Source organism: Tupaia chinensis, unplaced genomic scaffold, assembly GCF_000334495.1.
Source record: "Tupaia chinensis unplaced genomic scaffold, TupChi_1.0 Scaffold000095_1, whole genome shotgun sequence".
In the NCBI taxonomy this organism is placed as follows: Eukaryota; Metazoa; Chordata; class Mammalia; order Scandentia; family Tupaiidae; genus Tupaia; species Tupaia belangeri.
Genome location: NW_006159557.1, coordinates 678396 through 690211, shown reverse-complemented (window position 1 = coordinate 690211; position 11816 = coordinate 678396). Strand labels below are relative to the sequence as shown.

General features: G+C 35.5%; 1 protein-coding gene across 4 annotated transcripts in view; it reads left to right on the top strand.

Moving 5' to 3' along the window:
* Positions 1 to 11816, top strand: part of CUL3 (cullin 3) — a 120240-nt gene that overhangs the window by 98525 nt on the left and 9899 nt on the right. For all 4 annotated transcript variants that reach the window (XM_006143300.2, XM_006143299.2, XM_006143301.3 and 1 more), the window contains 3 exons: positions 186 to 282; positions 1920 to 2054; positions 10645 to 10831. In XM_006143300.2, the coding sequence (XP_006143362.1) occupies positions 186 to 282; positions 1920 to 2054; positions 10645 to 10831 (419 nt within the window). The remainder of the gene's footprint in view (positions 1 to 185; positions 283 to 1919; positions 2055 to 10644; positions 10832 to 11816) is intronic.

Below are 11816 nucleotides of genomic sequence, written 5' to 3'. Positions count from 1 at the left end.
CTCTTTCCTCTGTGTTCTCTAATGTAAAAAATTGGAACTGTACTTAATTCCCAAGGTTTCCTTCAGTTTAAACTTACATATAATCTTCCTTAACTCTATATTTTTTGAGGGTTGTTATTCTATAATTTGTGATGTCAGATATGCAAGGTGTTTGATTCCTTAAAACCTGCTTTGATTTGCTGAAGGTTCTACTTGGCCAAACACAGTGGTCGACAGCTCACACTCCAACATCATATGGGTTCTGCAGATCTCAACGCCACCTTTTATGGACCAGTTAAAAAGGTAAACATCAATAGTTTGAAGATAATAAGTACATTATGATTAGTCTGTAGAACTAATTGTGATTTATGTTGATCTAAGTAATTAATTATTTCTCTGTCTCAAATATTCAAAAGGTTAAAATCTTGAAGACTATACCAGTAACCTTCTTTAAGAAATAAATGATATTAGAATAGTTACATATTTTATTTATTAGAATTGAGACAGTAGTGCATAAAATAGTAAAATACAAGTTGATTTGAAGGCCATACACAACTCTGGGCACTTTTTCAAAATTCTTAATTTCCCATAATCCTTATTTTCGGTAAATCAAAACCAGGAAAATTAACACTTGAGATTTGTTAGATGTTCAAATATTATTAAAGTCATTAAAAAAAATTAGTAATGTATCATTGATTTGCTTTTAAGAAGAGTAGTAGCTTTTTTTATATCTTAAATTGTGAGGTTTAGAGTTAGAATTTATTTTTATTACTTGGTATGAATCAAATCAAGGTCATTTGCCTTAAAACTGAAAAATATTAAGAGGCTTCTAGAAAAACATTAAGGAAAATACTTTGGTTGTCATCGAAGCAAGAAGTAACTCTTTTATTTCCAATTGCAGTTAAAATCTTAGTAGTATATGATGAGTCACTGTAACACCAACAACTTTTTTAAGTATTATTGAAAATGCCTATATTTCACATTTTATATTTAATAGTAATGGAAAACATTCCTTTATAATTCATTTCAACCATTGTATAGTTAAGTGAGAAGGTCAGGGAGACTAAAGAACTCAGCTTTTCATTAATGCTAGCATTTGTTTGAAAGGAGAGAGGTTTTTCCCTAAATAATCTTGTTATCTTTTGAAGGTTTACTAAGTAGATCAGGTTTTTAAGAAGCAGTGCATATGTTAGTTGTTGAAGACTTAAAAGTCCTACTTTTTAAACTCTTAAATCATGGAGCAACAACAGGCTTTGAGAATGAATTTTTCCTTCCTGTGCTTTGCTGCTTTTTGGTGTTTTAACTATGACCACAACACAAAAAGAAACATAGCCCTGTTTGTTGCTGGTGATGGTGTAACAGCAGTGGTGTTTCATAAGTCCATTATTTTTCTCAGCCTATTGTGTTCTGTTAAAATCCTATTAGCTTTGGGCCAGCAGGTGGCATGGTGTGGTATGTGGTTAAGGCACTGGATCCCACATGACTAACTTAAAAGACATGTCAGGCATGTATGCTTGTGTGCCTAAAATCCCTTGAGGAGAATGGAGGAGAAGATATTGTGGTGTAGCCATCCCTCTCATGGAGTGATTTCCTCACTTTCCCTGTCTCTTTGTCTCTCTGGGTGTCTCTCCAGTGAGTGCACATGTTCTATAGCAAAAATCTAAAATTTATAGATATAAATATCTATATAAGCATATAGATCTATTTATCTTTATATATAAAACATTAGCTTAAAGTATAGGGAATTGTTGATTAATTACTTGCTCAGATATATTAAAATGTTCACAATGGAAAAATAAAGGCTCAGCCCTAAAGTGCGTTCGTCTGTGTGTGTTCTGAGGTAGGATGGCAGTTATAGGATTTATTTCTGAAACATGCTATTAAAGTTACTAAGAGATAATTGCATTTTATTTATATATATATATTTTTAAATGAAACAGGAAGATGGATCTGAAGTTGGTGTTGGAGGTGCACAAGTAACTGGCTCTAATACTCGGAAGCACATACTGCAAGTCTCCACTTTCCAGATGACCATATTAATGCTCTTTAATAATAGAGAAAAATATACTTTTGAGGTATGGATTCTGGTATACATGTTAAGCATTTGTATTGTTTCTGAGTCTCACTTGCTACCTGAGTCTTTTATGAGTAACCTTTACAGAGTCTCTTTGAATAGCTTTAGAGAAAACTGTCTAGAATTGGGCTATGGTACTGTATGAACATTATACATTCCTAAGGTCATGCTTTGGTTGGTTGGTTTTTAGTTTTTGCTTCTTTCCTCTCTTTTTAAAAAACAATTGTTTGAAGTGCAATTTTCATATGATATGCCTTTTCACAGAGCATGATTTGTTGAGTTTTAACTGTGTGCACCTGCCTAACTGCCATCATGATGAAAAATATTACCTAAAGATAGGATGTTACCCCAAAACTTCCTTATACCCCTTTGTTGTCAGTTCCTTCCAGCATCCCCATTCCTCAGCAGTCAGTAATCAGCTTTATGTCATTATAGGTTCATTTTACCTTTTCTAGAATTTCATAGAAATGTAATCATATAATCCATATTGTTTGTGTCCAGCTTCCTCTGTATAACATAGTATTTTTGAGATATGTCTGTGTCGTTACAGATATATATATTAGTAGTCCATTCCTTTTTACTATTGAGTTACTATTGAGGGATATCTTATTAGTTTGTTGTGTTTTCTCCATCAGTTCATCTGTTGAGTGTTTAAGTTGTCATCAAATTTGGGCCATTATAATAGAGCAATATGGGAGGCAGCAGGTAGCATAGAGGTAAAGGCACGTGGTTGACTATGGTTCGAGTCCTGGACCTGGTGGTTTGAAACTCGTGCCAGACATGTGTACATGTGTGCCCAAAATCCTGAGAGAATTGAGAAGGGATTGTAATGTGACCATTCCCCTTGGAGTCTGATTTCTAACTTTCTGTCTCTGTCTCTCCAATGAGTGCAAGTACCTTATGGCAAAAAATCTCTCTCTCAAAGGTTAAAAAAAAATAAGAGAGCAATGTTTAACTTTTAAAAAAATACCAAACTGCCTATCCGTATACATCCCCCTGTGAATGCAAGAGAAGTCCACTCGCTACCCATCTTCTGTGGTCTTCACCACCTTAGCCATTTTTAGTTGATGTACAATCATATCTTGTGGATTTGATTTTCCTTTCCCTGATGAGAATGATGTTGAGCATCTTTGGTTTTGTGTGTCATTTATGTTATCTTGTTTAGTGAAGCATTATTAAGTTGCAAAAGTTCTTTATAAATTTGGGGTACGAGTCCTCAGTCAGATGTTTGTACTGGGAATATTTCTTCAGTGCCGCTTTCTTCTTCATTTTCTTGGTGGTGTCTTTTGAAGGGCAACATTGACTGTCCACTTAATCACTTTTTTCCCTGTTATAATTTATGCTTTTGATGTCCTACGAAGCTATTGTCCACTCTAAAATGCAAAAACTTTCTTCTAAGTTTTATTTTTAAGTGGCTTATAATTTTAGGTTTTACGTTTAGGTCTGTGGTCCTTTTTCTACTCATTAAGTGATGGTTTAAGTAAACTAAATGTAATTGTTCTTCTCTCATACCTTTAAAACATTCCTTAAGTTTGAAATAAAGATTATGTGAGTCTTACTAAGTTTTCAAAGTTGAGATAATAGATGAATATTTTGAAAGGCTGTAAAATTACTGCCATATTTATACTTAATTGTAAGCCATTCTTAAGATCACATGAACATAGGGAGAAAAAGAAGTGTTAAGTTTGGAATTAAGAGTAAGAAGATTAAATTCCGTGCCTACATTAGTACTCCACGCTCCTATTTCTATGATGAACATAATGAAGAACTGACCTTTTTTTTTTTTTTTTTTTTTTTTTTGGTTTTTTTTTTTTTTTTTTTTTTTTTGGAGAGATTTTCACTGTAGGGCGCGTGCGCTCGCCAGACAGACAGAGAGAGACATAGAGACAGAAAGCGAGAAATCACCCCCCAGGGGGGATGGTCACGCCGCAATCCCTTCTCCTCCATTCTCCTCTCGGGATCTTGGGCACGCACGCACACGCGCCCAGTGTGAGTTTTAAGCCACCGGGTCCAGGACACAAACCGTGGTCGACTACGTGGGAGTCCAGCGACATAGCCATTACGCTAACTGCTGGTTCCCAAGAACTGACCTTTTTGTTTTATGTGATACACTTAAAGGTGTTGAAACCTAACTAGGTGTTTTAATTCACTGCTTAAGAAATTTTTCCTCTCATATATTATTTTCAGATGAGTCTTACCTAGGAAACAATCTTAATTTTCTTTTTCTTTTCCTTTTATTTTTTTTTTTTTAAGATTTTTGCTGTAAGTCATGTGCTTTTACCTGGAAAAAAGAAGTCAGAGAGAGGGAACGTGAGAAATCCATGCCTCCCCAAGAGGGGTGGCCATGCTACAGTCACTTACTTGTCTAGTCTGCTCTTGGGATTTGGGGCACACATTCACATGTGTCCAGCGTGATTTTTCAGGTCCCTGGTTCTGGGTCTCGAACTGCGGTTCACCACGTGGGACTCTAGTGCCTTAACCATCACGCCATCTGCTGGGCCCCATAACCTTAATTTTTTTTTTTTTGAGAGTTTTTCACTATAGGGCGCGCGCGCTCGCCAGACAGAGAGAGACATAGAGACAGAAAGCGAGAAATCACCCCCCAGGGGGGATGGTCACGCCACAATCCCTTCTCCTCCATTCTCCTCTCGGGATCTTGGGCACGCACGCACACGCGCCTGGCGTGAGTTTTAAGCCATCGGGTCCAGGATGTGAACCGCGGTCAACTACATGGGAGTCCAGCGACATAGCCATTATGCTAACTGCTGGTTCCCTCGTAACCTTAATTTTGAAGTACAAGTTATATGTGATTGAGTCTTAAGAATATTAATTGAATGAGTATTGAGTGCCTTACTCAAACTTTTATAAGGCTTTTCTAACAGAGGTAAAATTATTCATTGATGGCTGGGTTTTTTTGATAGGTAATCTTAATCTGCAGCTCTCATGGATATCCATGAGATATATTGAAATAAGCTATTTGTGTCTTCTCAAGCTTATTATTGGAATTGCTAGAAATGTTACTGGTTCAAGTTTATCACTATCTTAAGATCATCAATGCTAATGAGCACAGTTGTTAGTTAAAAGAAAAAGTTAAGTAGAAAATCCCTTTAAGTTTAAAATGTTTAAGTCACAAAGGAGAGGCCTGATTGTAGTGTGTAACAATCCCGTGCCTATGGCTCCAAAGCTTCTGACAGCTCACCTGGAATCCAGGGCCTTGTGAGAAGGCATGTGAAGTTTATCTTCCTCACATCACCTGTTTCTCTGCAGTCTGCTGCTGATGTTTTATTACTTACTCAATAGATGGCCACAAGTGAGAGAAGATTGTTAGAAGTATTTCATTATTTAAAAGAAAGCTGATCTTTATCTTTGAATATTCTTCTTGAGCTAATTAATGTGATATCTTAGTTGTTACTACATAACAAATTTTAAAACTTAACTGATTTAAAACAGCCACTAACAATTTATCATCACTTGTCTTTTCTGTAGGTTAGGGATTTAAAAAGGGTTCGGTTGGGTAGTCTGGCTTGGGCATCTTTCAAGAGGTTGCCTTTGGGTGTTTTCTGTGGCTTCAGTCTTCGGGTGGTGTGACTGGAGTTGGAGGATATACTTTGTAAGGTTGATCACATGGCTAGCAGCTTCATTTTGGATGTTGGTAAGAAGCCTTAGTTTCTCTCCACTTGGGCCTTTTCTTAGGACTGTTCAGTTGTCCTCGCATCCTGGTGGTTAGCTTGCTCCAGAGAGACCTCCGAAAAACCTGTAGTGTCTTAATGACCTTGCCTTGGAAGTCACATATTTTTGCTTCCTCCTTTTCTTGGTCAACCCTGATAGAGAATACAACAGATTAAAATATGCAAGGACCATTACAGTCTGTCTTAGAGTGTAACAGGTGGCATTAATCTGCAGCGTCATATTTAATCCATAGTAGTCAGACTGCTATATATATGTGTGTGTATGTGTGTGTGTGTGTGTGCATATATATATATATATATGTATATATATATATATGTAAAATGAATAAAAGTTTATTGTGATTTCAAACAGCTAAGAGTAGGTAATACATACAGTCTTGATAGTCTATACTTTCTATTGTATTATTAATTGGCTTTTGGTTTTCAAAAGCTGTGTGGATAATAAAAATACTTATTTTTCTTAATCTTTAGTATACTTTTAAAATTTTTGTGAGAACAAATAATAATAATAATAAAGAAAAAAGCCAATTGTGAAAAATAACAATATAATGTGAGATAGAATTTAAATAGAAAATTTTGAAACAAAACCCTAACCCTAACCCTGACCAAAAACTTTACAATAGTCATAAGTAGCATGGCTTTATAAGATGTAAGGGGAAACAGAATATTTGAAAGTAGGAGAAATAGGTAATTCCACAGTCATAGAAATCCCTTACAAATGCATTCACTATCCAGATAGTTATGAAGAGGAACATAGAAGATTTGAATAGCACAGTTAGCAAGATGAAGTTGAAGACTCTACTGAGAACTTTGAACACAGAAAGCAAAATGAACAATTGCTGTTGAGAAACATTGGGAGCTGGTATAACTACATTACTAAAACTGAACAGGGAGTATACAAAAAAAAGGAAAGGATTCTATAAGTTATCCAGAACAATTGCGTAAACCATAAATAAAATATTAGCAAGTCATATTCAGCAGCGTATTTAACAAATAATAACTTGTGTTCAAATAGTTATTTCTGGAATACAGAGAGCACTGGGTCAACATACAGAAATTTGCTAAATGATTATTAACATAATAGTAAAATTAAGCACTTGTTGAATTGTCAGATAACCATTTTAAGAAGAAAACCAATGGATGATCTCTACAGATGTACAAAAAGCATTTGATTAAAGTCATCCCCCATTTATTATTTCCTGGGCGAGGGAATCTTACAAACTAAATATAGAATGAAATTCCCTTAACACTGTAAGGTTGTATCTATTGAGAGACTTAAACATAACAATAATTAATAGTAAAATAGCAGACATCTTGCTGTTAATTACAGAAGTTGGAAACAGAACAAGGATGCCTGCCATTTCTACTGCTATTCCTCTTTGCTCTGCAGGTCCTAACTAATAGACTAAAAAAATTCATAGACAATATAATTGTCTACCTGATAATATTTGATAATCAATTGAGAAATAATTCTCTGAAAATAGAATTCTATTAAAAAATCACCTTTTCTATAAATAAGTTGTTAATCAGTAAATGATATGACAAGAAGGATATTTATAAAGAATTATATAACCCTCCTAGGAATCATTCTAACAAATATAGAAGACATATTAAGAAGATAGTAAAAGCAAAAGAATATGAAAGGGTAAATTATACCTGAGTGGGAAGACTACTTGTTAAAGGGGTGTCATCTTTTTAAAACCATATAGAAATTTAATGAAATCCCAATCAAAATCTCCCAACGATTTTTAAAAAATGAAACTTGACAAGCTGGTCTCAGAATTCATCTGGACAAGAAAATGTACAACAGTACTGTTTTTTGAAAGAGGAAGGTTTAAAGGGTGGGGAAGTCTAGTGAAAAAAAGAATTTGTTCTAATACCAAAACATACTATAAAGTTATTTTTTAAATGCATAGACAAATAGCTTATTTGAACAAAATAGAGTCTAGAAGCAGATTGATAAAGAATTGTGTTTGAGATTTAAATATTGTTATTTAATCAAACTGAATTAATACACATGTCGCTTAATGGTGGGGATACAGTCTGAGAAATGTGTCATTAGATGGTTTTGTTCTGTGTGAACATTATAGAGTGTACTTACAGAAACCTAGATAATACAACCTACTGCACACCTAGGCTATGTGGTGTAATAAGGAAGCACCATCTTACATGCAGTCCATCACTGACTAATATACTGGTAGGCAGTTCATGACTGTATTTGATTTTTTTATTTGTGAGGATGAGAGAAGAGTAGTATCAAGATCTGAGTTCTGTACATCACATTAAACACAAAATTTCAGAGAGGTGAAAAATTAAATATATGCACAAGTCTATTAAGGTAATAAAATATAAAGCATTTTATAGCTTTAATAAGAAAGGAAACGTTCTTAGTAAAGATCTAACAGAAACCACGAAGCAAAACATTGACAGATTTTTTTTTTTTGAAACTTTTGTCTACATTTATTTTGTGCTGACTTTATTACCGTGCCATAAGTTTTTGTTTCTTCAATTTCTTCTGGGCTATCTTTTTTTCTGTGCAACTTTCTCTTCTGGTTTAGGAACACTTTGTTCCTTTTCAGTGAGGATCATCTCAGTCTGGCAGAGGGGTTCATGTATGGGTTAATCGGCCCTGAGTTCTGTACATATGACAGCGATCTTGGGTGCCTTGTTCATGTGAGCTCAGTGACCAGAGAATCTGCATCTAACCCCTTAAGTTCAGCATTATTCTCTTCATTTTTAAACACGTAAAGCAAAAATTCAACACCCTTTGGGGCCACCGACTTTTGTCTAGCCCCACTGTTTAGCTTAGGCACATCTACCAACTCCACCGTTGTAACAACGGAAGGGCACACACTGCTTCTGCAGAGTCACATCCTTCAGATACTTGGTGGCTTTTTGAATATACATACCCTTGGTGGCCTGGGCAGTTTCAGGAGTGTTCTTAAAGTGAATGTTAAGATTTGAACCTTGCGATTTGCATGGTTTGCGAAGTTCTCTGGGTCAAGTGAATAGTGAACCATTTTCAAAGATCACTTCAGGCCACTTACAAGAAGAGCAATACTGGCAGATTCAATCACATAAAAAGTAGGGAAATATTTTTATGATGAAATATCGTATGTCAGTAGAGAAGAAACTGGGAGAAATCATTTACAATATGTGACAGAATTGAAAACCATAGTACATAAAAAGTACCAAATAAATCAATATGAAAACAATTTGAGTAGAGAAACATGCAAGGAATATGAATGGAAAAACATAGAGTTGCAGGTAATTTTTATCTATAAAATATAAAAAAGTGGGATTGTTTTCCCCCTAGTGATCATGGGAAGTACAGATTAAAATAATGAGCAGCATTTTTAGTCCAATATGGAGGCAAAAGAAAGAAAATCTAGTGTTGAAGATGGTGTGAGGGAATGGATGCTTGTGTAGTTGTGGGGTTAAATTGTTAAGCAACTTGAAAGGCAACTTGTCTGTCACATATGAAATGTTTATAACTTTGAGGAAGTGGGTCCTGTAACTTTGATCTTTTCATGCTAACATGGAAAATATGAAGAAATGAATACATACAACCAGAGATTATTTGAACCAAAGGAATGTGTAAAATCACTGCAGTTCATTCACATTTCTGACAGTCATTTTGAAAAACCAAAACTTGCTCAAAGACTTAGTAATAGGGAGAATGGCATTGCAGATCAGTTACTCAAGTAATGTAAATTTTATTTTTCCCCATTTGCTTCCCCTCCCTCCCCCAATATTTTATTCATATCATAGTGTGCAGCAGAAATTATCACCTGATCTTTTTAAATTTAATTTTTGTGTTTAATGTTTTTTGGGGTTTTTTTTTTGTTCTGTTTTCTTTTTGAGAGGTTTTTGCTGTAGGGCATGTGGATTCTCCAGAAAGAGAGACAGAAAACGAGAGATCACCCCCCAGGGGGATGGCCACGCTGCAATCCCTTGTCCTCCATTCTCCTCTTGGGATCTTGGGCACGCACGCATATGTGCCTGCTTGAGTTTAAGCCACGGGACCCAGGACTTGAACTGTGGTCGACTACATGGGAGTCCAGCGACATAGCCATTACTCTAACTTCTAGTCCCTATGTTTAATGTTAATTTCCAGATATTTGCACTTATTTTTTCATTTATTCATATAAGCAGTAAATATAGTCAGTTGGAATTATAAATGTTGATGCCAATAGAAAATCTGAGCTCAGTCTTAACTTTGTTTTTTTTTTTTTCTTTTTTTTTCTTTAATGTTAGAGAAACAGAGTTAAAAACAAGAATGCAGGGTAGAAGAGGTAGGGGCTATTTTTGACAGTCTCACCACATTGTGATCCTCTTATTCATGCCTCTAGTTAGTTAGGGCTACAAATGCACTGTCACCTGACCTGCTTAGGTTCAACCCTAGAACTGAACTCTGGCTGCCCATGTGGCCTCAGTGGTGGCTTTCCATTTGCGTCACTGTCACCGGACCCTTACTTTGCTTGTTTATGTGAGAAAAAAGTGACTAAGCAAGAAACTAGTATGTATAAACTTGGCAAGAGAGTTGTAAAATATTTTTTAAATTAGCAGTTATGTATTGGTTAATGTTTTATTTTTACTTAAATCGTTTAAGAAGTCTCTTAATAATGTCTGTTGATTGACTTTATTGAGAATATGCATTGTTTCTCCTGAAACAGAAAATACATGTCTTTTTAATATTTTGTAATTTGAATCATTCTTTCTTCTAGTTTATTCTAATAATGAGATCTTAATGATGTGTCATGATACTAAGGGAATTACTTGTTGTAAATTATTGATGTGCTGGAATTACCCTTCTTTACTGTTGTTCAGTTTATTTGCTAGTTAACTAATCTACTTTAATATTTCAAAAATTCTAACTATGTCTGTCTGATGAAATTTCAGGAAATTCAACAAGAGACAGATATCCCTGAACGAGAACTTGTTAGAGCCCTACAATCTCTCGCCTGTGGCAAACCAACACAGCGGGTTCTTACAAAAGAACCCAAGTCAAAGGAAATAGAAAATGGTCACATATTTACAGTTAACGATCAGTTCACATCCAAACTACACAGAGTCAAGATTCAAACAGGTATCTGGAATTACATTTTTCCTTTGAAAAAGTTTTGTTTCTTAAAAATCCCTCATTTATTTAGTTTCTGTCTTTATAAAAACTGTGTGACACTTAAGCTTATGAAATAAAACAGCTTTTATTGATATGTGTTTAGACGAAAATGCAGTTGAATACAATTACAGTAAGCATCATTTTGTTTTGTTTCCTTTGATCATTTTTTTTTTTTTTTTGGAGAGGTTTTCGCTATAGGGCGCATGTGCTCGCCAGACAGACAGAGGGAGACATAGAGATAGAAAGCGAGAAATCACCCCCCAGGGAGGATGGTCATGCCGTAATCCCTTCTCCTCCATTCTCCTCTCGGGATCTTGGGCACGCATGCACACGCGCCCGGCGTGAGTTTTAAGCCACCGGGTCCGGGACGCAAACCGCGGTCGACTACGTGGGAGTCCAGCGACATAGCCATTACGCTAACTGCTGGTTCCCATGTTTCCTTTGATCTTTTAAAAGAGATTTTTGCTGTAGAGCACAAGTGCTCATGAGAGAGGCAGAGAGACAGACAGAAAGCAAGAAATCATCCCCAAGTGGGGATGTCTGTGCCACAATCCCTTCTCTTCCGTTCTCCTCTTGGGATCTCCAGCAGGTGTGCACATATGCCTGGCATGAGTTTTAAGTCACCAGGTTCAGGACACGAGCCATGGTTGACTACCTGGTAGTCCAGCAATGTAACCATTACACCATCTGCTGGTCGCTGTAGTAACCATTTTTAAAAGTAGTTTATAGTGTGAATAAGGTACAATGTCATTTCTGTTTTGATAAATATTTTAAACTTCAGAATCTTATTGATAAATATTTTAAACTTCAGAATCTTAGAACTCTTAATATTTTTATAAGTATAGAAATAACACTGTTGTGAACAGTTTTCAGTATAGCTTACTTTTACATTGACAGTGAAAATCTTTTTTTTTTTTTTTTGGGGGGGGTTTTTTATATGGGGTGGGGGGGC